This window comes from Anguilla anguilla, chromosome 12 (genome assembly GCF_013347855.1).
Source record: "Anguilla anguilla isolate fAngAng1 chromosome 12, fAngAng1.pri, whole genome shotgun sequence".
NCBI lineage: Eukaryota > Metazoa > Chordata > Actinopteri > Anguilliformes > Anguillidae > Anguilla > Anguilla anguilla.
In genome coordinates this window covers 14911854-14938873 of record NC_049212.1, presented here as the reverse complement: position 1 = coordinate 14938873, position 27020 = coordinate 14911854, and the positions used below count along the sequence as shown (strand labels likewise).

Below are 27020 nucleotides of genomic sequence, written 5' to 3'. Positions count from 1 at the left end.
GGCTTTGTCTGTTAGATATAGTCATTCTTCTGTGTAGCACTAAATAACAAACATAAATATGCAAGGACTGTATATGATTTGGCCACACAATTTGCTGTATACATTCCACACAAAATATAAATCCTGTGTAAGTGTGTTCCTCCAAACTTTCTCAGATAGTGCGATCGCCGTAGTTATTCATTAGCTCTAAGCGTGGTACACTGGCGGTGTGTGTGTGTGTGTGTGTGTGTGTACAGGCGCTTCCAGGTGTATGGACTGCCCCCCAGGCCGATACTGCACCGAGGCTGGGGGGGTGCAGCTCTGTCCAGAGGGGCATTACTGCCCCGGTGGCACTGGAGAGGACGTCCTGCCCTGCCCCCCGGGCACCTACAGCCCCCAGCCCGGGCAGAGCCACCTGGAGCAGTGTCTGCTGTGTCCTGCAGGTTAGAGCGCTTCTGTATCCGTTCTTCCTCACTTTTTAAAAACATTCTGTAGTAGTAACTTTAAAAAAAAAATGAAATATGGTCTATTGACTAAGGAGTTGTATGACCTGCCTTACTGTTTGAGGCGCGTCAGTGAGAACGAGCCATCCCGTGATTGCTGTATGTAGTGATGGTGTTCTCCTTCTGCACACGTGACAGGGATGTACTGCGAGGACTGGAGCTTGTCAGGACCCACAGGTCCCTGTCAGTCTGGATACTTCTGCCTGGCAGGTAACGAACCTTTCTCTTCATTTTGCATTTTACAGCGGAGTGCTGACAACCTGAATGTTTCTCTTTCTTTCACATTAGATGGCCATGCCTGGCCATTTATTTATATTCACACACATTAGCTTAGAAGATGTTTTCCAAAGAAATTTGCGGATGAGTGCATACAATAAAGTTATAAGTATAGATTAACCGCATGCAGCATGCGTGCGGAACTCGTAGCACCATCGAAATGAAAGGCTCTATTTTACGTCACATAATGAAAACAGGACGCCCATACGCAGGCAGTTACCGCACCGTGGGTGTTCTGAAGCTGCACAAAATGCTTTTAGGAAAATAAAATAACTTGCAGCGGTTGTGTGTTGTTGTTTTTCATCCTTGCCATTTTTAGCTCTTCTGTTGAGTGGGTGTAATGGAGGGGTGTCGGTTTGGTTGTGTGGGCTGGCACAAATGCACAAAGCAGTATTTTAGTCCTGTTAGCGATCCACCTCAAAATAGTAGTTTTCACACAAATAAGAACATGCAGCTGTTCATTCAAAGAGAATGTGCAAAAGTGTCCTGATTGGCTGATATCGGTTTGGTGCATGCATTAGCTCTGTAAAAAAAAAAACAACAAATAATAGTTAGCATTTGACTTTTTGTCTGTGCTAGTGTTTGTGCCTGCTGGTTGCCTTTGTATCCTTTAAGTATTTAAATTGCTCTGGGATAAAACATTTCAGCAGCAGTGCTGTGAAGTGCAGCAGTGATCATCAGGGTCAGACCGGGAGAAAAATTCAGTTTTGTCATTTTCCACCTTGACGAGCCCACTGCCGGCTGGGGGGGGGGGGGTGTGTGGTTGCAATTTCGAACCGGGGGTGGGGGATGTGAGTGGGGGGTGGGGGGGGGTGGAGTTTGTGATCGTGGATGTGGGTGAGGAGATTGTGATTGTGAAGCAAGGGAGTGAGAGGTGAAATGGGGGTGGGGGGGTACATGTGAGTGGGGAGTTAAGTTTGCGATAGTGGACGTGGGCGAGGAGGTTGCGATTGTGAAGCAGGGGAGTGTAGGGTGAAATGGGGGATGGGCAGAGATTGTGATCGTGGCCCAAAAGTGGCGCCAATGCCCAAAACCGAACCAGGCCATCTGGCGTCTGCTGGACCTGCCAGACATCCAATCTGGCCGTGGTTATCATAAAGGAGAAGATAAAGTCCAGTTATTACTGAGAGCAGAGACTCTGAGTCAGAGTTCTGTGTCTAGTTATGATGCTGAGGATGTTCTCACAGAGCCAGACCGCTCTGGCTGTTGCTTCCACAGGGATAAACTTCCAGAATCCAGATGGCAACATTAGCACGGGCGTGGGAGGGCCCTGCCCCAAAGGTCACTACTGTCCCGCAGGAACAAGCCTGCCTCTTCCCTGCCCCCCGGGGTCCTTCTCAAACAGGTACAAAGCTCTGCCCGCCGTCCGCAGAACAGGAACGGGCCTGCTTTCCGCGTGTGTGTAATTTAATAATTCTGCGTTTAATTCTGAGGTGTTAATGGCGGGTCGTGTCTCTCTTCTGTGCGCCCCCCCCCTGGGGCCAGGCTCCACGTGACGGAGAGAGCCGGCTGCACCCCCTGCCCCCCCGGCCAGTTCTGCGGCTCGGCGGGGCTGGCCTGGCCGTCTGGACCCTGCAGGGAGGGGCGCTACTGCCCCGGCGGAGATTCGGCACCCACGGGTACTGCTCTAAAAATACAGGCGCTACTCGCACACCGTCGTTCTTTTCTCAGCCGCTCCCGTCTTCAGGTCAAGATGCTAATAACTGCGAAAAGAATGATGGTGTGAGCGATGAGCGTATTCATGTTAACACAGTCAGGCAAGTACAGGCAGCAGCAGTTACCACAGCACAGGGATGATAAGAGCTGCGCTGAGCACGTGGCACAGGCAGCGTTAGGGAACCCTGGGTCTGATTAACACGTGATGAGACCTGAGGCTTTCTGTCTGTACATATACTGGACCCACATCTCGACCCTCTCTGGGTTAATTATTTTCACAGAACTGTTTCAGGAGTATCCATACTGCAGAAACCAAGTTTTGTCCGCACTGCAAAAAACAATTTTTTAAATTTTATTTTAAGTATTTTAGTCTTATATTAAACTTATATTATTTCTATTACCTTTTTTGGCAAATAAGACAATTTCCCTATGTGTTGAGACAAAATTACAAGATTTTCCAATGGGGTGAGAAAATGTCCACTTTAGAATAGAAAAAACAGATTTTAAGTCTCATTGCAAGACTATAACACTTTTTTTGCAGTGCAACTGCATTTGAAGGTTGATAATGAGGAATGGTGACTCTTTATTGCACCTCAGGGCCAGAAGCAGGGGAAGGGGTGTGTCCCGTGGCACACTACTGCCCCCCTGGCAGTGCTGCGCCCATCCCCTGTCCCGCGGGCAACTACACCAACCTGACGGGCCAGACCCTGTGCTCCCGCTGCCACGCTGGGTACTACTGCCCTGAGAGGATCAGCAACTACACCCGCTTCCCCTGCCCAACTGGCTTCTACTGCCCCGACGGTACCAAATCACACCCTCAGCTCTGCCCCCTGGATTCTGCTGCCCTACTGATACAAAATCACACCCTCTCCTCTGCCTCATTGGATTCTACTGCCCCACTGATACAAAATCACAGCCTCTCCTCTGCCTCATTGAATTCTACTGCCCCACTGATACAAAATCACACCCTCTCCCCAGCCCCCTGGATTCCACTGCCACAGTGATATAAAATCACACCCTCTCCCCAGCCCCCTGGATTCCACTGCCACAGTGATATAAAATCACACCCTCTTTCCCTGACAAACGTATGACTCAAGCCTTTGAACATAAGTCTGGAGCTAGTTTTCTCTTTAATGTGTGAGTAATTCAGCACCAGATAAGACACTTTGATGCCACATTGTCATTTTTATTATAATGCAATAATTATAAAAACTTGATTTAAGGGAGACGTAATTGTACAGGGGTAGTAATTTAATGTAAGGACTACGCAGTTGACCCCTGACCTTGGTTGCTGTGTAACATACAGCTGTAGTTCTGTGAAACATCATGAGGCTGTGGTGTCGCATGCACAGGCACAAGGCATGCCACGCAGTACCCCTGTCCCCGTGGTTACTACAACCCGGAGCCCATGACCCAGAGCCTGGACAGCTGCCTGCCCTGCCCCCCCGGACACTACTGCGAGAAGGAGCGGCTCACCACCGTCTCAGGGAAGTGCAGAGCCGGTCAGTACGTCATCACAAGACCACTCTGTTCCCCTCGGGGAGTAACATCTATACATCCAGATAGATGGCATCTAAAATTGATCTGTATGTCTCTGTCTACTGTTTTTCACATTTTAAAAATATTTCCTTTTTAAAAGTTTGGTTTTACAAGATGTGTACATGTACAAATTTTAATGTTTTCTCAAATAGACAGGATTTCTTGTCAGCTGGCTTTTTGGAGTGCATCCCTTTGTGTTATTCTGGCTTGTTTGGTTGGAAGAGAGCTATTGTAGTGAGGTTTTGGTCAGGTTCCTGTGTATAGTTACACATCGGTACACTATGATCCCTGTCACATTTCTGGTTTCAGCAGTACAGGAGGCCCCAGGTGTGTAATCCCACTGACGGCTGCCTGCCTGCTCTTTGCAGGCTGGTTTTGTGTCTCTGCAGCCTGGAACTCTCAGCCGTTTGACCTGGACAACTACACCAATGCAAACTGCCTGTGCCCTGCCACCTCCACTGGGGGGCGATGCCAGGAGGGGTACTACTGCCCCGCGGGAAGCTCTGAACCCCTTCCCTGCCCCCCTGGGGCCTTCTGTAATGCGACTGGTAAAGCAGACAGGACCTGTGCATCTGGTTACAATAAGCTGTCATAGAGCTCTACTGTTGAGAGGACCTGTGCATCTGGTACAATAAGCTGTCATTGAGCTCTACTGTTCAGACAGGACCCGTGCATCTAGTACAATAAGCTGTCATTGAGCTCTACTGTTCAGACAGGACCCGTGCATCTAGTACAATAAGCTGTCATAGGGCTCTACTGTACAGACAGGACCTGTGCATCTGGTTACAATAAGCTGTCATAGGGCTCTCTGGTGTTTTAGAGTAGTGATGGTGAGTTGCACTGATGTATTAGGGTGTTTGAGCAGTGATTGTGAGCTGTACTGGTGTATCAGGGTGTATGAACAGTGACGGTGAGCTGTACTGGTGTATTGGGGTGTATGAACAGGGATGGTGAGCTTGTACTGTTATATTAGGGTATTTGAGCAGTGTCTACATGTGTCCCTACAGGATTGGCCCAGCCTGTGGGCCCTTGTTCTCCAGGTTATTACTGCAGTGGAGGAGCCACACGTCCCCGGCCAACCGATGCAGTCACCGGAAACATCTGCCCCCCCGGGACATACTGTGGTAACTATGCCAGCAGACCACCAGCAGCATGGTAGGGCTGTCAGAGAGAGTCTGACTGGTAACTCAGGGACTTCAACTGAATGCAGGAGGACCTTCTTGAGAAACCGCTAAGCCTCATAAAGCAAGGTGTGTCCAGTGGTGTGAAAAAAATATTCAGCAAGCAAAATAAATGCAAGTCTTTGACAGCCTGATTGGGAGAATAATGCAGTTCACACTCACCATTTCTTTTCCAAGAACTCATCCAAGAACAACCTCTGACAGGTTTTAATATTTAACAAGGCAGAAATATTCATGCTTCCACAAGGATAATTAAACTTGCTATGTATCTGAGATGTGTCTCAGTGCTGTTCTACAGGAGTGGTGATTTAATAAGGTCCCCAGGGTGAGAATAAGAGCAGTCACATCCAGGTTTATGAGACAGTCTCTAAACGAATAAGTATCTCACTCTGACTGACACAGTGTGGAGCCACAGTGCTGGTATTTAATCACCAGGAACGACACTCGCTGAGAAGCAACAGAATGTTTGGCTTCGGTTTTTATTTCTGTTTACTCGTTGAAAATGACCTGTTAGTGCACACTTTCTATTTAGTGTGTTCATTGTCTTATTCTTTGGTTGAGTAGACCACAGGGGAAAAGGTTTGTAAATCCTGCAGGGGGAATGGAAGAGGGGGTGAGGTGAGCGTGTGCCATGTGTCCCTCTCACAGGTAACGCTTCAGGAGAGCCCAGGTTGTGCCCAGCTGGCAGCTTCTCTGCAGTAGCTGGCATCTCCAGTGAGGCTCAGTGCCAGCACTGTACAGCGGGCTCCTACTGCAGTGCTCCAGGCCTGCGGGCACCAACAGGACCCTGTAGCGAAGGTGAGCTCCTCTGGGTGAGCTCCTCTGAGCCTGTTCCTCTGGGTGAGCTACTCTGAGCCTGTTCCTCTGGGTGAGCTACTCTGAGCCTGTTCCTCTGGGTGAGCTACTCTGAGCCTGTTCCTCTGGGTGAGCTACTCTGAGCCTGTACCTCTGGGTGAGCTACTCTGAGCCTGTACCTCTGGGTGAGCTACTCTGAGTCTGTTCCTCTGGGTGAGCTACTCTGAGTCTGTTCCTCTGGGTGAGCTACTCTGAGTCTGTTCCTCTGGGTGAGCTACTCTGAGCCTGTACCTCTGGGTGAGCTACTCTGAGCCTGTTCCTCTGGGTGAGCTACTCTGAGCCTGTTCCTCTGGGTGAGCTACTCTGAGCCTGTTCCTCTGGGTGAGCTACTCTGAGCCTGTTCCTCTGGGTGAGCTACTCTGAGCCTGTTCCTCTGGGTGAGCTCCTCTGAGCCTGTTCCTCTGGGTGAGCTACTCTGAGCCTGTACCTCTGGGTGAGCTACTCTGAGCCTGTTCCTCTGGGCCTTATCTGTTAATACTCATGAAAACCATATGCTTGTTTGTTACATTAGTACATAATGCAGTGCCTTTCCTGTTTGTTAGTAACATGTTAGAACAGTGCATACCAAACTCTTCCCACTGTGAAAACCTATGTCCCTTCTTCCTCTCTGTTTGGTTGCATTAGGGTACTGGTGTCCTCCAGGTCAGACAGTCGGGGTAGCTAAACCCTGCCCAGGAGGGCACTACTGTCCCACGGGCAGCCCTGCCCCCATACCCTGCCCTGCTGGCATGTACCACGACCGGGAGAAGCAGCCTGTCTGCCTGGCCTGTAAGCCCGGTGAGGCAAACCAGAGCCCTGTTACTCGTGATTCATCTCTTCTGAGACATGACCTGGTTTAATGAAGCTGTGATACATCACACATTAATCGTGTAGTATATTAGGGTAACAGGGTTTTTAAAGACTCAACTGCCTCCACGTTCTCTCCTTAAGTGTCAGAGGATTTATACTGCCCTTGATGATGTCTCTGTAGCTGGGGAGGTCAGGTCGAATAGCATTTAAGAAACATGGCTTGCGACTCTGAGTTTTTAATCTGAACTGCTTCATTACATATCGGGCTGTATAGATGAAGTATGGGTAGCAACTGTAAGCTATATATTCGGTAGGCCGTGTGGGGGGTTTCTAAAATAATTGGATCTATCCTCTCTGTGGTACTACCAAAAATCTATGGTGCTACATCTGTTATTGATCTGCTTTAATACTTTTTTAGGAATGTATTTTTGGGGGGCAACGATTCATTGGAATTCAATAACTTGCTGTCTTTTGCTATTGCTGTTTCCGTAAAAAATATTTTCTCACAAAAAAAGGACAGTGGTGCGAACCAAACCCTGGTCTCTTGTACCGCGCGAATTACATTACTACATACACCACAGTGACACTCTCACATGGTCAAATAGTAAAGCAGAAATGTTCTCCTGAATGACATTACCTTACCTGTGATTCCTGGTCACCACTCTAACAATTATTTTATATATTAATATTATTGTCAACCTAGTGTTTTGTTTTATCCAATATGTACTCTGTCTAAATTACATTTTTGTTGCTTGGTATATTACATAGTATTTTGTGTGTTCACGTGGTGACAAAGCTAATTCATAAATTGTCTGTCAGTCTGTGTCTATCTATAACAACAAAGCCTGCTTATTTTACTCTTCTAGGTACATATTATTTATTGAAATAGAAGGGAATCTAACCATTTGCAGGGGAAACATGTTCAACAGACATTAGGAAAAGTTCAGATTTAATGGCTGATGCAAAAGGGCATTTTTATAATCGATTTTTCTGCACATAAACATTAAACTAGTGATTACTGGATAAGGGTACTCTGGATAAAGTGTATTCCAAACAATAAAATAACTGTACTAATACGTTGCTGAAATAATGGGCTGTGAATAAGAAAATGAGTGCTTGCCATGACTTGCCCGGGTGCTGCCCTCCAGAAATACTGAAATTTGTCCCCCTCAGGATATTACTGTGATCAGCACTTCGGAGCAGTTAATGGCACCGGTCCCCGGCCCTGCCCACGGGGGCACTACTGCCCCCCAGGAACGGGCACGGCCGCCCAGTTTGGCTGCCCAGTGGGGACATTCAACCCCCGAGAGGGAGGGATCAGCCTGGAAGACTGCATGATGTGCCCCCCAGGGAAGTTCTGCCCCGCTGCAGGGCTGTCAGAGCCAGGAGGTGAGCCTGGCGACCCATTCAGGCGGTTAACTGGTAAATTGGTGTATGATTTGTGTCCCATTTTTAAAATTTATTACTATTTCTTTATTTATGTGCCGGCTTATATATATATATATATATATATTGTGATGCAGGGCTGGAGAGGGCCTCTGTATCATATGGTGAACAGGGAAATAAACTCTAAAGGAAGGGTGGCTTGCTGCCTTTTATTATGTCTCCAAACAGAAAACTAAACTAAACAAAAACTTCACACCCTAAAGGAGGAAATTGTCAACACTCAGTCAACAGAAGAGGAAAAGGGCGTTTTCTAGTTTCAGGAAAAACAGAAACTAGAAAAAGGAACACGCAAAACCAACCAGCCAGTCCCCAAACCATCCTCTCCAAGGCTTTTTTAATATGGCCTAATAATTTGGTTGTGTAGTGATTATAATGAATCACAGCTGTGGCCATACCTGGTGGACAGCACCCCATCTCCTTTCCTGGCACCACAAGGACAATATATATAAACCATCCCATCATGATAATCTGAGGTTATGTTTGGCTTTTGCCTGACTTCTAAGTTAAATTTAGAACTTGTTATTGGTAGCTATATGAAATGTGTCCTGGTGTTTTGGACAGGAGACTGCCATGCTGGGTTCTGGTGCAAAGAGGGGGCACGCAGTCCCACTCCCACTGAGGGGGACACTGGCGTCCCCTGTCCTGCTGGCTACTACTGTCCCACTGGTAACATCCTCCACTGCCCACACAGTCAGGGGTCAGGAGACATCTCAGGCTGCTAAGCTAGCTAAAGACAGGTCTACTAACAGCAAAGCAGAATGTGCATAATACAGTTTAAAAGGCCAGAAATTTTTTATATACCCTGTTTTTCAGTGCATTATATTACTATGTACATATTCCAATATGTTAGAATGTACATATGTAAAAGGAAATTGCAAGTTACTATGTTGCAGTGCAGTTGTTCATATAGTAAAATATATAGAGCAGGTGTATCTACTTCTACGGGCAACAACATTCAGCCCACGGATGCCTTGTTTTACCTGAAGGTGGCACTGTCCCTCTTTGTGTGCATTATAGTCTCGGATGGAGCGCTTGGATGGAAATCGTGTGTGAATATGTTCCTCATTAAACACAGTCCTGGTGGAGGCTGCTCTTTATAATATGCATCTCTCTCAGGAAATCAGCTGTGCAGCAGCAGGCCCAAATGACAGCAGTGTTGCCCCGTCTCTGCCAGTGAAGTTAAACACCTCCGCTAGACAGATTGTATTCTGCTTGAAGGGGAACAGGCCCTTTTTCTTAGCTCCAAGTCATGCAGAAGTGCAACGCAATGCTCACTTTTGGTTTATTAAATCTGTCAAACAGAAAGATCATCTGAAGGTACTGTGGTCTGAACATCACAGTTGTTACATGCTCCAGCCTCACATCAAAATGACTTACAGTAGTTTATCAATATAAATAGCATGATAAACTAGTGAATAAATTACGTGAGGTAAAATATGTGGCATGCTGTTACATATTGTTTATAAGGTCGATCTGTATTATAAAGAAGCAGATTAATTCTGGAGCATTGAATCTGGCTGGCAGAAGTTGTGAGGGTAATCAGTCTAAATCACAGTTTCCAACGCAAGGGGAGTCAATCATAGTAACTGTGAAATATAATGGAAACTGCGGTGAGTGCATATACAGAAGGAATGTGAAACCAGTACAGACTGTAGTATGTAGTGCACTGCTCACCAGCTCTGTGTCCTGTGCTCTCCCCGTAGGCACCGTCGCCCCCGTGCCCTGTCCGCTGGGCACCTGGTGGAACAGCAAAGGGTGTAAAAGCCCCGAGGAGTGCCAGCCGTGCCCCAGTGGCTTTTACTGTGACACCCCGGGCCTCAGCACCCCCTCAGGGCCCTGTTCTGCAGGGTATGCCCCTAAATAAGTAGATTATTTCTCCTTAAGCACTGGCACCAGATCAGCCATGGCGTCTCTCACATAAAGATGAGGGTCCTCATTTTTCTTTTTTGCTGTCCCCAAACATGTTCAAAACACAGCTGTGACGCCCTACAGCTGTAGTTTACTCCCTACAATCCACACTGCTACCCGAGAACCAGCAGCAATTTGAGGAGAGGTGCATCTTTTTTTACTGACAGCACATGCACATCATTTATATGTAGGGTCGGTTAGACTTCTGCCATTCAGCATCAAAAGGTTGACCCAGGACTTTCTGAAGCTACTCGGGTGTTCAGCTTCATGTGAGAAGGGCTGGTGTGAGTGCAAGCTTTTGTTCTAACCCAGAACTAGATCTCTAAAAACAATAATAGCCTTCAATCAGCGCTTTGATTAGTTGAATTATGCATCTTAGTGCTGGGCTAGAACAAAAAACTGTTTCATGATATTATGATATTATATAACATTGCTAAAGTAGATGTGCGCCTAAAATTCTCTGCTGAAAATCAGCTGTGATAATGACTGTTGTCATCTGGTTAAAGTGTATGCTTTCACTGTCCTAAACAGGTTTTACTGCACTGAAAGAGCAGTGACCCCAACCCCCTCTGACAACAGGACCGGGGGACGCTGCCCAGAGCAGCACTATTGTCCAGTAGGAACCAGTCAGCCTGTCCTTTGTGAGCCAGGGACCTTTATTACTGTAACACAAGCCACTGCATGCTGGCCCTGTCCCCCTGGCAGATACTGTATGAATGGGACCATACAGCTGTGCCCAGCAGGTCAGTGTCACTGCAGCTACACCACATTAAATCATATTGGTTTTGGTAGAAATGATAGCATTCATATCATTACTTGTAGTTCATGTTAGTGATAAACACACCAGTAGTAGCATGTGGTAATTACCTCACCGCACAGCTGTGTTCCTCACTTCTGTCTCTTTTGGTCTGCGCTGTTTAAATTGATCTCATTGATGAGAATAATGGACGCTCTTTGTATCCTGCAGGTTTTTACTGTCCTGAGGGGAGTGGCTATGACTGGAGGGCGTGCCCCGAGGGCACGTACGGCGCAGACGCCGGCCTGACCGCCATCTCTGAGTGCCGGGAGTGTGACCCCGGCCACTACTGCGGCCAGAGGAACGCCACCGCCGTCACCGGGCCCTGCCAGGAGGGGTATTACTGCCCCGGAGGAAACGCCTCTCCGCAGCCGCACTCTGACTCTGCAGGTACCTCACCTGCTGCAGTCTTCTGGAACATTCACTCATCTTCCACTGGGAAAGTGGGGCTAAACATTCCTCTCTTAGTTTCAAACTCATGGTACATTGTATTAGTGATGCATTCATTGTCTAGCTTCAGGTAGACTACCTTTCCCTCCATCAAACAGTGGCTCTGGTAGTCTACCTTTCCCTCCAGCAAACAGTACCTCTGGTAGTCTACCTTTCCCTCCAACAAACAGTGGCTCTGGTAGTCTACCTTTCCCTCCAACAAACAGTGGCTCTGGTAGTCTACCTTTCCCTCCAACAAACAGTGGCTCTGGTAGTCTACCTTTCCCTCCATCAAACAGTGGCTCTGGTAGTCTACCTTTCCCTCCAACAAACAGTGGCTCTGGTAGTCTACCTTTCCCTCCAACAAACAGTGCTTCTGGTAGTCTACCTTTCACTAAAACATACAGGGTTGTACCAAAGTTTTTTTTGAAAAAAGATCTTGTAAATAATTGTTTATAAATAAATGTGTTAACTGGCTGATGGATAACTGCATACTTCCAGTGATGTGCTCAGGTGTGCTAAAGTGTGCTCCAGCATGTTTTGACTCATGTGCAGGGGAGGGGGGACCATGCCCTGCTGGCCACTACTGCCCCCGGGGTGCTGCTGAGCCACAGCCGTGCCCGGAGGGCACCTTCAGCAATCTGACCCGGCTGGTCTCCAAGGTAACGGGACTCTTTCTCCTCCTCCTCCTCTGTCAGGGCGTGTCCCTCGCTCTTTGTGACAGCTGTGCTGCTCTCCCACAGGACGACTGCACGCCATGCTCTCCTGGCCACTACTGCCGTTCCGCTGGGCTGACCTCACCCAGCGGGGAATGCTGGGAAGGATTCTTCTGTCATCGAGGGGCAGTACTCCCCAACAGTCCAATCAGAGATGGCAGGGGGGGGCCCTGTCCCCCAGGTGATTCACTGACTCCTCCCCCATTTAGAAAACATGATTCTCTATCCATCCTTCCCTGTCCCTGTAATGACGCATTGTCCTTGTGTTCTGAGTGCAGGTTACTTTTGCCCAAAGGGCGTGGCGGCTCCACAGGTGTGTCCAGAGGGCTCTTTCAGCACCGTGGAGGGGCAGGCGAGCTGTAGCCGATGTCCCCGGGGGTACTGTTCCATCCCCCCTGCTCCCCCCCCCCCCCCATACCCACGTTACCTCAGAGGATACATTACACTTCCAGCGCATGCAGTCACTTCATTATTTCCTACAATGAACCGAATAATTAAAGCAGAATATAAGCTACTGAATAAGGATTAGATGATCTGTGCTGTCTCCTTCCCTCTCCATTTCTCATATCCCCGTCTCCACACACACACACACACACACACACACACACACACACACAATATCAATTTGACCCCATAATTTATTGGTCACCCTAATAAGCCTGCAATGACCGGAAATTTCCTTCTTCATTCTTATGTTTCTGCGCAGATATTATTGTCCGGGCAATGGTTCATCCTATCAGGGTCATGAATGCGCAACTGGCCATTACTGTCCTGTGGGATCCGCCTCAAAATACCAGCAGCCCTGTCCGGCTGGGGCATTTAACCCCCATCCAAGAAAGGGCCACCTGGAGGACTGCCTGCCCTGTCCCCCAGGTACAGCAAGCAACAGGTGGCCCACTGGGCCTCCCACTAGGGTTCTGGGAACCTCTATGGCTCCTTATCCAGGAACTATGGAGCATGAACTATAGACACTGTCTACAAGAGTCATCTTTCATTGCCTTTTAAGGATATCATGTATTGCTCGGGTAATTAATATTAACAGTTTTCCAATGAATAGCTCTTGTTCTTAGCCAACAGGACAGACTGACTAATACTGCAAACTCTGGTCTCTGATTAGAGCCAGTCACAAATGGATAACAGGATGCTTTTACTGTTTCACTGCAAATAATTACTGAGGTTTCTAACTGAAATTTGAGAGCTGGTGCTTGTCCAAGAACCTCAATGTACAGACCAACATTTTTCTGTACAATTTTGTGCTGGCTCTGTTCTCTTTGTGTTCAGAGTGCCGTGACAGCTCTGTGTTCAGCGTGGTGTGTGACAGCTCTGCTCTGTGTTCAGGGTGGTGTAAGTGTGACAGCTCTGCTCTGTGTTCAGGGTTTTTCTGCGGTACTCCGGGGCTGAGTGCAGCATCCGGACCGTGCATCGCTGGGCACTTTTGCATTGCCAGAGCAACCACCCCATCACCTGAGGATGGGAAGACGGGAGACAAGTGTCCCAGAGGTCACTACTGTCCGGAGGGATCCAGTTCCCCAAAACAGTGCCCTGTGGGTCGCTACAGTAACACCAGCGGGAACACAGAACTCTCCCACTGCCTGCCCTGTCCAGCCGGTCAGTTTTATGATCATTGATTTGGTTCAGTAGACAGTGGCTTTGACTCCTATTATTTTAACCCCTGTTCTTTCATATTAATGTGTCTTTTAACATCATTATTTTCTGTGTCAGCATGCTTGAACAAACACATTCTGCAGTTGGAAACTACAGAGGACTGATGTGAGGGCATTGCATGTTCTGCTATGATTTTTCAAGTGCGTTCGACAGACAAGCAGAAATCAGAGTTCAGGAGGCTCTAAAACAGGAGTGTGTGTGAATAAATGGTGCCTGTAGGACTAATCACATGGGTTTAGAGAATGCTGTGAGTGTTATCAGTAAAGCTGTACAAATGTTTATGTGTGCATTGTCTGTAAAGGGATTTTTCTGTTTTAGGGTTCTCCTGTGCCAGCCCTGGACTCTCTGCCCCCTCTGGCCTCTGCCAGGCAGGGTACTACTGCCCCCTGGGACAGAACTCCAGCAACCCCACCTCCTACACCTGCTCACCTGGGCACAGGTGTCCGCCTGGCAGTGCCACCCAGAGTCCCTGTGCCCCAGGGACCTACCAGGACCGGCCTGGGCAGGTACGGGTGTGAAAGGAGCAGGGCTCTCAGCTCCCATGATGCTTTGTTTAGAGCCTCGGCAGGGTGCCTACGGGCACATGTTTGAGAATTAGGCTGCAGAGTAGCGTAATGGTTAGGAAGCTGGAGTGTAGGTTGCATTCCCAGATGGGTCACATCCATTGTGCCCTTAATTGGGCGGCCCATCGTCGTCTGCTATGGCCATAAAATGTAAATCAATGCTATTAATCTTGCTCTTGGTAATTTATACAGTACTTACGCTGTGCTTTGTCCTGCATTTCTCTTAATGGCTCAGCTAAAGTACCGCCAGTTTCTCTAAGAATGTGGGGGTCTGCTTAATGCACAAATGCTTTTGCCTCAGATTGTGTTACAGCAGAATGAGACAAATCTAATCACGTAATTCAATATTACAGGCAGACTGCGCTCCCTGCCCCGCTGGACATTTCTGCACAGGCTCCTCCCACCCTGAGACTGGCCACACCCCTTCCCCCTGCCCGAAAGGACACTACTGCCCACCAGGTAGTGTGCGCTGCATTTTCTCTATAACATCTCACAGTGTACATGTGACCTGCTCATATGATGTTGTGGGTTCCCTCCTCCAATAACAGTACCGATTTTTCTTTTTTTCCTGCTGCCTAGCAAGTGCGTATTTACCTAGTTAAACATTTCCTTTCACAGAAATTTAGCAGTGTTCAGTGAATTTTTCATTTCAATACAGTCATTCAGAACATTTTTTAAATTTATTCTCACACATTGTCAATGGTGCATTTTCGTGAGCTATGCAATTTAATGTGACATTGACCAAACAATATGTTTGGAGCAATAAATAAGTTCTTTGAATTTAATTAGGAATGCTAATGCTATCAACCAGACAGAGTATTTTCTTCCATGGTTCCTGATAGCTAGTTAGCGAAACGTGTTCTTGTGGTCTTATGACCCGTAGGTGCAAAGTCCGGGGTGGAGTTCCCGTGTCCAGTGGGCACGTTCAGTGACCGCACAGGGGTGTCCCGTGCCGAGCAGTGTGCCCCCTGCCCCCCGGGTAAATACTGCGGCTCCGCGGGCCTGTCGGCCCCCACGGGGCAGTGCTCTGCCGGGTGAGTGCGCCGCACACCGCCTCCATCATCCGTCTTCTGACGGCCCTGTGCATAGGTCTGAGTTTAACGGCGCCGCGCTGCCGTGCGTGATTGAGCGGCACTGTCCCGGTTATCGCGCGCGGTTATTCTCAGCTGACATACTGCGAGGGTGAAGGGAGCTGACACGTTAATAAGTTAGCTCTCTGTTTATGCTGGAGCCAGTGGGCCGTAAAAAGCAACGGACTCTGAGTCAGTTTGACAGTGCTGATGAATCGTTTACTCTCTCTCTCTCTCTCTCTTTCTGTCTCTCTCTCTCCCCCTCTCTCTCTCTCCCTCTCTCCCTCTCTCTCTCTCTCTCTCTCTCTCTCTCTCTCCCCCCCTTCTTCCTCTCCAGGTATCTGTGCATCCTTGGTGCTGTGGTTCCTCAGCCAGCTGGTGACGCCAGTGGCGGGAGATGCTCCTCAGGGACCTACTGTCCACAGGGTTCCGTTAGCATGCTCCCCTGCCCTCCTGGAACATATAACCCTTTAGAAGGTGCCGGAACAAAAGCAGAGAATATGAGGAGGAGTCGTAAAATACATTCGGGCTAAAAATACAAAGACCATGGCAGAGGCTTTGATTGCAATTATGCAGTGCTCAGGCTGTAATGACATTAAACTGCTCTTTAGATACGCATCCTTTGGGTTGTTTTTTAATTTCATAATTACAGAATGCATTGAATATATGCATGTGTAAGCTGATTTGAGGAGAACACTGCGGAGATAAAGCTTAAGGACTGCAATGTAGACGTAATGTGAGCTGAAAGACTAAAATGTTGAATGTCGCCTCCCATTTTGCTAATTTGACGGGGAGTTGGAGTGCCCAAATGAATTCAGCCTAATGCTGTTTGCTGTGGTTAGGTTTCATTAGGAAAATGCTTTGTTAGTGTAATGCTGTGAGTATGATGCGGTCGAATTAAGTTAGTTTTGTTCTGTAATATAATTAAGTTTTTAATATCCTCTGAGCTATAGTATTGTAGAGGTTAGTGTAATAACAAAATATGGCTGAGTTAGCATTAGAAAAATGATGTGTCCTTATGTTGCTGAATTTCTGTTAGTGTAATTGTGTACGCTGTGATGTGATTAAGTTAATATAAATGTAGTGCAGTGAAGTGGTTGAGTTAGCATAATGGCCTGTGTTGTGCTGTCCGTCTGCAGGGGCGGCGTCTGTGGATGCCTGCCTGCCCTGTCCACGAGGTCAGTACTGCGCAGGCATTGGGCTGGACGCCCCGTCCGGGTCCTGCAGTCCGGGCCACTACTGCAGCCTGGGATCCAGCTCAGCAGAGCCACAGGAGCTCTCCACAGGTAAGGAGCTGGCACCCCCACATCCTCAACAGCCCCTGGGTTCACATCCTCAAGCTGTAGCACTGGGTTCCAGTGTGCTGATGTGTCTCATGGTCCGAATAGTCCTGCAGGGTGTTTGCACAATTGGCCTTAGAGTAACGTGGGGGTGGGCTTGTGTTGGCTGGATTACATCACTACAGGGGTGTAGCTTTATCTGGGACCTGCAGCCTGCCTAAGCAAGCTGGGCATTCGCTGTGCTCCTCTGACACAATGCCTGCAGACTAAGCAGCGGAAAGAAGGGACAGATGGTAGAAAGCACTCTTGGGAGTAAATACAAATAATTGCTGATGGAAGCTAGTTTAGGAAACATCCCGCTGTCTGGAACAGGGCTTGTTTTTCTTGATGAGATGTGACATCTTTCCGTGTCCCATTTTTGGTCTTCAGCGAGCACCGCGCATGAGTCAAACCTCTCGGACAAGGCGTTCCCCTCCCCGGGGGAGAATGGAGGAGGTGTGTGCCCCAGAGGGCACTACTGCCCCGCGGGGGGGGCCCAGCCCCTGCCCTGCCCGCCAGGTAAAGCGCAAACACCAGTTTATTAATGTCCTGGTGAGACACACACACGCGCGCACACACACACAACAGGTGCAGCTCTGTGACTGCTGTCTATCCCACATTCCTTTTCCCATTAATAATCCTTTATTCTTTTTTGGGCTCATAATCCCACCTGCATGCTTTCATGAAGCCCATCTGTTCTTTCTTCATTCACATATTCCAGCTGTTCCACGAGCCAGTGAGCGAGCGGTGATAGAACTGACCACAAATATATAGAGCAATTGTGTGTTGCATTATCAGTGCTAAATTATTTGAAAAAATATATGAAAAGATCCACAATGTTTCTCATTAAAGACCAGGTGAAATATTTAACTGCTTCAGCATACCGCCTTCATCAAGGAAGTGGTGTTATATAAAACCAGAGCATGCCAACATTTTTTAATCTCTAGTGTCATCGGTAATGAAAAAAGGCTACTCAGTCTGAATGCCTGCATCATTCAGCTAGTTACTGCAAATGTTTATGGTGAAAGCACTGGGCATTTACTGAACATGTAAATACTCTGATTTACTGAGCATTTAAAGACACTGGGCATTTACTGAGGATTTAAGGACACTGGGCATTACTGATGGCAGACATCATAGCACAGACAGTCATAGTACTGTTTACAGGGGCTATTCCAGTGGCCTGGGTTCCAAATATGGCCTGCCATAGATACACTATATGACCAAAAAGTATCTGGACACCCCTTTGTTTGGGACTGCTTTTCATGGTTTTGGCTAGGCCCTTTCGTTCCAATGAAGGCAAGTTTTAATGCTACAGCATACAATTCTAGATGATTCTGTACTTCACCTACAGTTTGGGGATGGGCCTTTCCTGTTTCAGCATGACAATGTCCCCAATCACACAGTCAATCTAGAAATTGTTTTGTCGAGAATTGTGTGGAAGAACTTTCCTGGCCTGCTCAGAGCCCTGACCTCAATCCCATCCAGCACCTTTGGGATAAATTTGAAAGCCAACTGTGAGCCAGGCCTAATCACCCAATCAGTGCCCAACCTCACTAATGCTCTTCTGGCTGAATGGAAGCAAATCCCTGCAGCAATGCTCCAACATCTAGTATAAAGCCTTCCCAGAAGAGTAGATTGTTATAGCTGCAAAGGGTGGAGAGCTAGGAAAAGCTATTAAGATGCATATCTTCTGTATTGCCCAAACTTGCACACTTAAAAATTCACTCTCTCCCTGTCTACTTGCTATTTTCCGTGTTACATATGCACTTGTGTATTTTATTTGCTTGCGTGTTGTCATGTTTCTGTCACCGTAGGCACTTTCCTCAGCAAATATGGTGCCCAGTCAGAGGCCGAGTGTCAGCCCTGCCCTGCGGCGTTCTACTGCCCTGAGTGGGGTCAGAGGTCAGCAGGACTGGAGTGTCCGGAAGGCTGGTTCTGTCCGGTGGGGTCATCCTTGGGTCAGCTGCCAGGTACGACGTGTCAGATCAGGAGAAGGCAGTTTACAGGGCCCTAAAGGGAAAGAGAACCAAACAGCCCTTTTAAGTTAATTGCCTACCACTTTCCATAATTGGCACAGAACTCCCACACGCAGCTGCTGTTATTGCACCTTCTGTTTGAACTATTTGGTTTACCCGCTCAGGTTCTCCACGGGGCATGATGCCTGTGCTCTGTGGATTATTCTACGGGGCTGTTCTTTACTTGGTTTCGAGACTTTTGAAGACTTAACTTTCTAATTTGTGTTTCTTGGGTTCTGTTGGGTTTCAGAGCATCGATGCCCTGAAGGACACGCATGCCCGTCTGGAAGTGCCAAGCCAGCTGTGTGCCCACCTGGTACTCATCAGCCTTTACCTGCCCAGTCCACCTGCAGTCCCTGCCCACCAGGTAACACATAGCCGCACGATATTGAAAAGTTTTCTGAACAGGAATACTAGATTTGTCAAGCCAGGAAACAGTTGCTTTAAAATCCACACATCACTCCAGTGGATTAATTACCATCATAAACTGCTGAATGTTATTTGTGAAATGACAAAAAAAGCCGTTATTGCAAGTTATAGCCAAACTGCATTGTGGGTAAATTGAACTCTTATCTTTATGCGCCTCTTCAGCTTTTTACTGCCAGGGAGGTGTGTCTGCTCCTGTGCCCTGCCCAGCGGGGACCCTGGGTCAGACAGAGGGCCTACACTCCCAGCAGCTGTGCGCTCCCTGCCCCGCTGGGTCCTACTGCAACGGGAGCGCACTGACCACGCCCACAGGGCCCTGCTCTGCAGGTCAGCAGCATGCAGGGTCGCTATGATGACCGACTGCCGACACTCTGCACTTTCACGTGGTCACCTGACTACAGTTAGTGAGAATAAAGAGACAGTGGTGAAGATATACTGTGTAATTCATTTTCTCTCACTGTAATGGAAATCCAGGGTATGTGACTTGCCACTGCCAGTACATGTAATGTTTTTTCTACCCTGACTGTCCTAGGAAATCACATTTTGGGAGTTTTTTTGTGAAAAATACAATACAATATGATCATTATGGATAAAATATAGGGTTGTACAAAGGTTTCCAGCAGACATACTGTTGTTCAGTAATCAGATAGTTAACCAAAGATGCACTTTGTAGAAATGTTAAATAATTAACGGAAATTTAGCCCGGTTTAAGTTGATTTAAGGTTTTGACTTGTTGCTCTGAAAGGTCATTACTGCACCCTTGGAGCAGTGGAGCCAGCTCCGCTTTCTCAGGCCTACGGCAACTCCTGCCCCCCAGGGCATTACTGCCCCCTGGGCAGCAGTTCTCCAGTGCCCTGTCCCATGGGCACCTACCTCCCCAATAAGGGTGCCCCATTCTCGTCTTTCTGCACCCCCTGCCCTCCAGGCCACTACTGTGACTCCTTGGGGGCCACACACCCCTCTGGTACGTGATTCCGCATTTCTCTTTTACACACTCGACACAGTATGTTTATTTATAGTTTGTATAATCATATCATCATACTACCATCATTTGATTATATTCTCCTGTGAGTAGGTAGATAGCACAGAAAGAAAGGCATGCATATAAAGATTGATTCTGTGCTGTGGTCTGCAGGATTGTGTTCTCCAGGTCACTACTGTACTGAGGGAGCAGAGACTGCCACACCACAAGCCAGCTCCTCTGATCTGGGCTGCTCTTGTGATGTCATCCTTAAGGCAGCCAATGACATGCATTCCCTCTGCTCCTGGGGGCGGAATACAACCTGTCACACTCCAGGTACATGCACTCCTGTTCTGAACTTATTTTGGTTCAGTTAAAAAAAAAATTGGTATATTTGGGTAGGGTTGTTGGCCTGGAAAATATTTATTCTGCTGTGCTGTTTTGATTCCAGAAGGTTCTGAGAAGATGGGCAGAAACATCCAGGCCCTGTCTCACCCTGCAAATCTTCAGAATGACACGGACATCACCTGTGCCAGCTTCAAAGGCGATATCTGCCCTCAGGGTATAACAATGCAAGATACTCTACTCACAGCCACTTTGTATTCTACATGTTAAATGGCACCAAGCAAAATCTACATCAAGTCTGCCATATACCAGCAAATATCCCAGCAATTTCAACAATTTTGTGTGTGGTTGCACACATTTTTGTGTGTGCTTAGTGTATTCAAAATCCTTTAAGATCACTTCCCTGTTGTTCATCTTGTTGACTTTGACTTGTGAGCCTGTTAAATGACAATGCCAATTATTTATTCTATTTCAGGGAACAGGCTTAGGTTTAACTGACTGAACTTAACACATATTTGATTTGACTCTTCTTACTCTGTCTTTCTCCCTCTTATTCTCTTGCTCCTCTCTCCATTTCTGCTACAGGGTTCTACTGTCCTGAGGGATCATCTGCACCCAAGTCATGTGATCAGGGTCTGTACTGTAACCAGACCGGCCTTGCCTCCCCCTCTGGGCCGTGTGAAGCAGGGTTTTACTGTCCCAGAGGCTCTACCCACCCTCAGACCTCCCCCTGCCCCCCTGGAAACTACTGCCCCCTGGGCACTCCCTACCCTCTGCCCTGCCCTCCGGGCACCCTCCAAAGTAAGATTTTATCCAAAAATCTATTATTTCCTTTGTGTGCTCTCTGTGATAAGAATTTCAGTGGATTCTAAGCTGGAGGCCCTAAACAATGTTTAATGGCTATGTAGCTGGAACTGAAGTCCAAATCGATACAAATTCACCTCAATAAAGTACAGGTCCTGCCTTCAAACACTGATTTGTTGTTTGCAGTCTCTCCCCCATTCCACATCTTCTTCGTGCCAAGCGTTCTGTCTCTATTCCTTATGCCTGGGGGGGAGTTCCAGCCCTGTCCCATGCCTGTTTTGGGCCCCAGATGGCAGAGGGTGCAGAGGTACTGAGATGCTCTGTGATTTGGCTGATCTGCTTGCTTCTCGTTTCGGAAGGCGCCCCTGGTGGATCCGCTCTGGAGGACTGCCCACCTTGCCCCCCCGGTCACTACTGCAGTCATAGTGGGCTGGTGGTCCCCAGTGGCCCGTGTGCAGCCGGCCATTACTGTCCGGGGGGCCAGGCCACCGCCAGGCCGCCTGAACACGCGTGTGCAGCCGGTCACTTCTGCCCGCAGGTCAGTGCGTCCCATGTACATCCCAGCAGTCAATGCTTTTCATGGATTAACCTGAGATTTCTCTATTTAACCAGGAAGTGTCACTGAGGTTCATTTGTACATAAAGACTCATTTGCAGAGCTGAAGCAGTGGTGTGATGCAGGAGTGATGCAGGCGTGATGTAGGCGTGACCCAGGTGTGGCGCAGTCGTGATGCAAGCGTACTGTTTGCCTTTTAGGGGAGCGCCAGAGAGACAGCCTGTTCCCCTGGCAGCTATCAGCCCAGAGAGGGTCAGGAGGCATGTGCCGTGTGTCCTGCGGGGTCTGTCTGTCCTAAGGAAGGTAAGCACAATTCATCCTACGAATAAAGCAAATCATAATGGGATCAGGCTGAATGAGATTCAGTATTTCCTGTACATTTCATCACGTCGTGTTTCCTCGGTTACGTAAGCGACAGTGACTCATTACCTGATTCGAGCTGAAAAGCGCTGAAATGTTCCTGCCTCCATGTGTGCCGCCCTCGAGTGAGGTGCCAGCGGATTTCGATTGGAATCAAATTGGATATTTTAGTTTCTTATTTGCCGTTGAGATTAGTCCTGTTACAATATTTGTACGGAGAACGTCTGCGCCCGGTGAGCCTAACTGACAGGATCTAATGGAGTATTACCTGCACCTGTGCCCTGCAAAACGCATTTAATCTCAGAAATTGCTTGGCCCACCACAGAGGAATACTTCAGAACACTTGGTTACCCAATGAGTGCTATTTTTAAGTCACTAGGACCATTGCAGGAATGCTATTGAGTTTTTCAATTTCGGTTTTAAATATCCGTGAATGTTCGCGATAATGTTATGAGAACATCTGGCTGCCAGTGTTGAGGATGAATCAGGATTTTCAATAACGTTGCTTAAAATGTTGTTGACACCACACAACTCTCATGATGCGTTTTCCTGGAAAACTGATTGCTATCATCGCTGTTTTCCAGTAATTTTGCATGGACGTGGACCTATTTTTATACGGTCTATGACGTGGACAGACTATTTTTTTGTCTTCATAGAACTGTTCTGGGAAATAAAAATGTTACAAGATTATTTGGGAAACATTTAACTTACATAATGTTACATGGTATTCTTCTTGTAACCTGGAATATTACTTGACATTACACTCTAACAATATGATGATACACAAATACATAAACGTATTAGCATATTAAAGGCAAGCATTGGTGATTAATTCGGACAGTTTTTTTTTGTTTATTTTAAAGACAGTATGATTTGTATATCCTCCAGAAATGATACACCCAATGCCTTGCCAGGCGGGATTCTATTGCCCCATGGGTACAGCCAGTCAACTTCTGTGTCCTCCTGGTAGCTATGGGAACCACTCAGGATTGACGGAAGCTTCAGAGTGCACCCCATGTGACCCTGGAATGTACTGTAAAGGTTCAGGTACACAGGAAGCTATAAGATGTCATCAAAGTCAACCCCTCCTTGAACAAGGTCATCCTGAAAGATCACTATGATACTGATCACAGAATTGTCCTTTTGTTAACTGTTGATTGAGTGATGATTGATTGTGTAGCAGTATGAAACGACACATTCAGAGTTATGAAAGCACTCATGAAATTATCTGAGAATTGATGACCGACCTTTGTATCTGAAGGGAACACCTCTCCCACGGGTCCCTGCAGTGCTGGGTTCCTCTGTTTTGGGGGATCTCCTCTCCCGTCCCCCACTGACGAAGTGACCGGGGCCCAGTGTCCCCCAGGATTCTATTGCCCTGCTGGCAGCTTCTCCCCCAGGCCCTGCCCCAAAGGCACCTTCAGGTACCCTTGAGGTTATAGTACACACACACCTGCTTTCACTCGCACAATGAGTGTTTGTGGTGGCTGTGCTTTGGGTGTTTGTGACTGTCCTGGTGTGGGTGTTCATGGTATCTCTGGTTCAGGTGTTTGTGATGGTCCTGGTGTGGGTGTTCATGGTATCTCTGGTTCAGGTGTTTGTGATGGTCCTGGTGTGGGTGTTCATGGTATCTCTAGTTCAGGTGTTTGTGATTGTCCTGGTGTGGGTGTTCATGGTATCTCTGGTTCAGGTGTTTGTGATGGTCCTGGTGTGGGTGTTTATGGTATCTCTGGTTCAGGTGTTTGTGATGGTCCTGGTGTGGGTGTTCATGGTATCTCTGGTTCAGGTGTTTGTGATTGTCCTGGTGTGGATATTTATGGTATCTCTAGTTCAGGTGTTTGTGATTGTCCTGGTGTGGATATTTATGGTATCTCTGGTTCAGGTGTTTGTGATGGTCCTGGTGTGGATATTTATGGTATCTCTAGTTCAGGTGTTTGTGATTGTCCTGGTGTGGATATTTATGGTATCTCTGGTTCAGGTGTTTGTGATTGTCCTGGTGTGGATATTTATGGTATCTCTAGTTCAGGTGTTTGTGATTGTCCTGGTGTGGATATTTATGGTATCTCTGGTTCAGGTGTTTGTGATTGTCCTGGTGTGGATATTTATGGTAGTTGTGGTTCAGGTGTTTGTGGTTGTCATGGCGCAGGTTGTTTATGGTAGCTGTAGTTCAGGTGTTTGTGGTTGTCATGGCGTTAGTGTTTGTGGTAGCTGTGGTTCAGGTGTTTGTGACTGTCCTGGTGTGGGTGTTTATGGTAGCTTTAGTTCAGGTGTTTGTGACTGTCCTGGTGTGGGTGTTCATGGTATCTCTGGTTCAGGTGTTTGTGACTGTCCTGGTGTGGGTGTTTATGGTAGCTGTGGTTCAGGTGTTTGTGGTTGTCCTGGTGTGGGTGTTTATGGTAGCTTTAGTTTAGGTGTTTGTGACTGTCCTAGTGTGGGTGTTTATGGTAGCTTTAGTTCAGGTGTTTGTGACTGTCCTGGTGTGGGTGTTTATGGTAGTTGTGGTTCAGGTGTTTGTGGTTGTCATGGCGCAGGTTGTTTATGGTAGCTGTAGTTCAGGTGTTTGTGGTTGTCATGGCGTTAGTGTTTGTGGTAGCTGTGGTTCAGGTGTTTGTGACTGTCCTGGTGTGGGTGTTTATGGTAGCTTTAGTTCAGGTGTTTGTGACTGTCCTGGTGTGGGTGTTTATGGTAGCTGTGGTTCAGGTGTTTGTGACTGTCCTGGTTGGCATGGCGCATGTTGTTTGTGGTATCTGTGGTTCGGGTGTTTGTGGTTGGCATGGTACAGGTTGTTTGTTTTGCAGTGAGCAGAGTGGACTGGCTGAACCCGCCCAGTGTCGCCTGTGCAGTCCAGGGCACTACTGCTCTGAGCCCGGTCTGAGTGCAGTGAGCGGACCCTGCCTGCCAGGTACGGACTGAATACTCATGCTCTATAGAGCCGTCTCACATACGACTTTCACCCTAACATCTGTTCACAGACATTATTTTGCGATACACAAACAAAAATGGCTCATAAAATGTAGATTAAAATAAAAATATATGGGCACAGTTTTACAACCGATCATTACACCAAAACATGAATATTTTAGTTTGCTCTGGGTGCGTTTGCTCCCTGGTTTTTTTTTTTTATAGCACTGAGGACATAAGGAAAAGCTCAGATTGGGCTCCTTTGTGTTTATACAGCACTGTGTGTAAACTGTAATACTGTGTACAGATGTGCCTTTAATGATTTCAGGCTATTTCTGCCTGGAGGGGTCGCAGAGTGCCGCCCCAGATCGGAGTGCGTTTGGGGCCGTGTGCAGCCCTGGGCACTACTGTGAGAGTGGCACTGCTAGCCCCGCCCCCTGCCCCGCTGGCACCCATCGCCCAGACAACGGCGGACGGCACATAGAGGACTGCGTAGCGTGCCCTGCTGGTGAAGCCAGGACTTCCTCTCCATACATTCTCTATGAAACATCATGTGCCCTATAGAGATTGTTTCACTGAGTGAAATTAAAACCAGTAACAAGTGTTTGTTCATTTCACTCTCTGTGTGTGAATGTGTGTCTTGGCATAATGTACAGTACATGTCTGTAATGTGTCTGAGTGCAGTGTTTATGTATGTAATGTGTCCATCTGTAACATGTGTAACGCGTCCATGCATAACGTGTGTAATATTAATGTGTCTATGTGTAACGGCAGGCTGGTTCCAGGGGCAGGAGGGCCAGATGGAGTGTACGCCCTGCCCTCCCGGATTTCACTGCCCCCCTCCCTCCCAGGGCTCCAGCGCGGCCAGCGCCCCCCTGCCGTGCCCAGCGGGGTACTTCTGTCCCCGTGAGACCCCTCCGGCTGGCCCCGCCCCCTGCCCTAAAGGCACATTCAGCTCAGCTCTGGGGCTCAGTGCTGCAGGTGAGACTGCGCTGTGTGCAGGTCCTGCGTTTGAGTGATTGAGTCCACACTCCCCAGTCTGTCTAATAACTGCTATGAGGTGTGAGGTAAGATAACCTGGGCCACCATCAGAGGGACAATATTATTTACCATAAGTTCTCCCCCACCCCCTCCTCCAGGGCCAGGGACCACAGGCCCTGTGAGCTTGTGGTAAATATTATTGTCCCGGGCCTGGGAATAGTATAATAATATCATGAGTGAACATTGAACTTATTCAGAATGAAATCCTAAAGTTGATTTTGCGTTGTTTTGTCTCCCTGTGTGCTGTGGGTCAGGCCAGTGCTTGCCGTGTCCAGAGGGATATTTCTGTGGGTCAGAGGGGCTGGTTGAGCCCATGGGACGTTGCAGGCCAGGGTTCCTCTGTTTTGGGGGTGCCCAGGTGCCCAACCCTACTGACCATCAGACAGGATCCCCCTGTCCCAGAGGGGCTTTCTGCCAGCAGGGGGTCATCGTAGGCCTGTGTTCAGAGGGGTACTACTGTGCCTGGGGATCCAGCAGTCCGGAGCCTGACCTGTGCCCCGCCGGGTACTACTGTCCCACAGGCACGGACGCCCCCGCCCCCTGCCCCCCGGGAACCTTCAGCCCCAGGAGGGGGAACGCCGGACAGGACGACTGCGTGGCCTGCCCTGCCGGTCACTTCTGCCAGGGTGGGGGGGCCACTGTCAATGACCAGTATAAGTCACATACAGTAGGGCAAGCACAGACCCAGGCTTAGCACAGTTGTGGATATGTTCTAGACCAGGGCTGGTCAACCCTGTTCCTGGAGGCCTGCAGCAAATGCCATTATCAGCACTTAATTGATCAATTACAGCAGTTGATTGATTGATCAATTACGTAATTGCCAAACTCACCTGGGCAAACTGGTTGCTGATTTTAAGGTGAAAACGAGGAAGCAGATCGTAGGGCTCTCCAGGACCAGGCTAGGCAACCCCTGCCCCCA

The 27020-nt window shown here is 48.1% G+C and overlaps 2 protein-coding genes across 2 annotated transcripts; both read left to right on the top strand.

Annotated features, from left to right (window-relative positions):
- Nucleotides 1-245: 245 nt before the first annotated feature.
- LOC118209939 (multiple epidermal growth factor-like domains protein 6) lies at nt 246-25624 on the top strand. The gene is made up of 39 exons (XM_035385670.1): nt 246-422; nt 621-692; nt 1977-2103; nt 2244-2377; nt 3012-3215; nt 3767-3916; nt 4322-4501; nt 4961-5077; nt 5783-5932; nt 6614-6766; nt 7952-8167; nt 8786-8890; nt 9928-10072; nt 10664-10875; nt 11100-11318; nt 11913-12019; nt 12101-12254; nt 12352-12451; nt 12780-12946; nt 13448-13681; nt 14057-14244; nt 14655-14760; nt 15185-15335; nt 15709-15848; nt 16511-16657; nt 17081-17209; nt 18508-18663; nt 18959-19075; nt 19300-19461; nt 19880-20098; nt 20270-20431; nt 20547-20657; nt 21026-21241; nt 21604-21782; nt 22000-22102; nt 23048-23206; nt 23421-23583; nt 24958-25061; nt 25389-25624. Exons 1-39 carry the CDS (start codon nt 251-253, stop codon nt 25622-25624), a joined length of 6066 nt encoding a protein of 2021 aa, XP_035241561.1. The 5' UTR covers nt 246-250.
- Nucleotides 25625-25854: 230 nt separating this feature from the next.
- LOC118209028 (signal peptide, CUB and EGF-like domain-containing protein 1) lies at nt 25855-26985 on the top strand. The gene is made up of 2 exons (XM_035384122.1): nt 25855-26041; nt 26356-26985. Exons 1-2 carry the CDS (start codon nt 25861-25863, stop codon nt 26793-26795), a joined length of 621 nt encoding a protein of 206 aa, XP_035240013.1. The 5' UTR covers nt 25855-25860; the 3' UTR covers nt 26796-26985.
- Nucleotides 26986-27020: the final 35 nt, after the last annotated feature.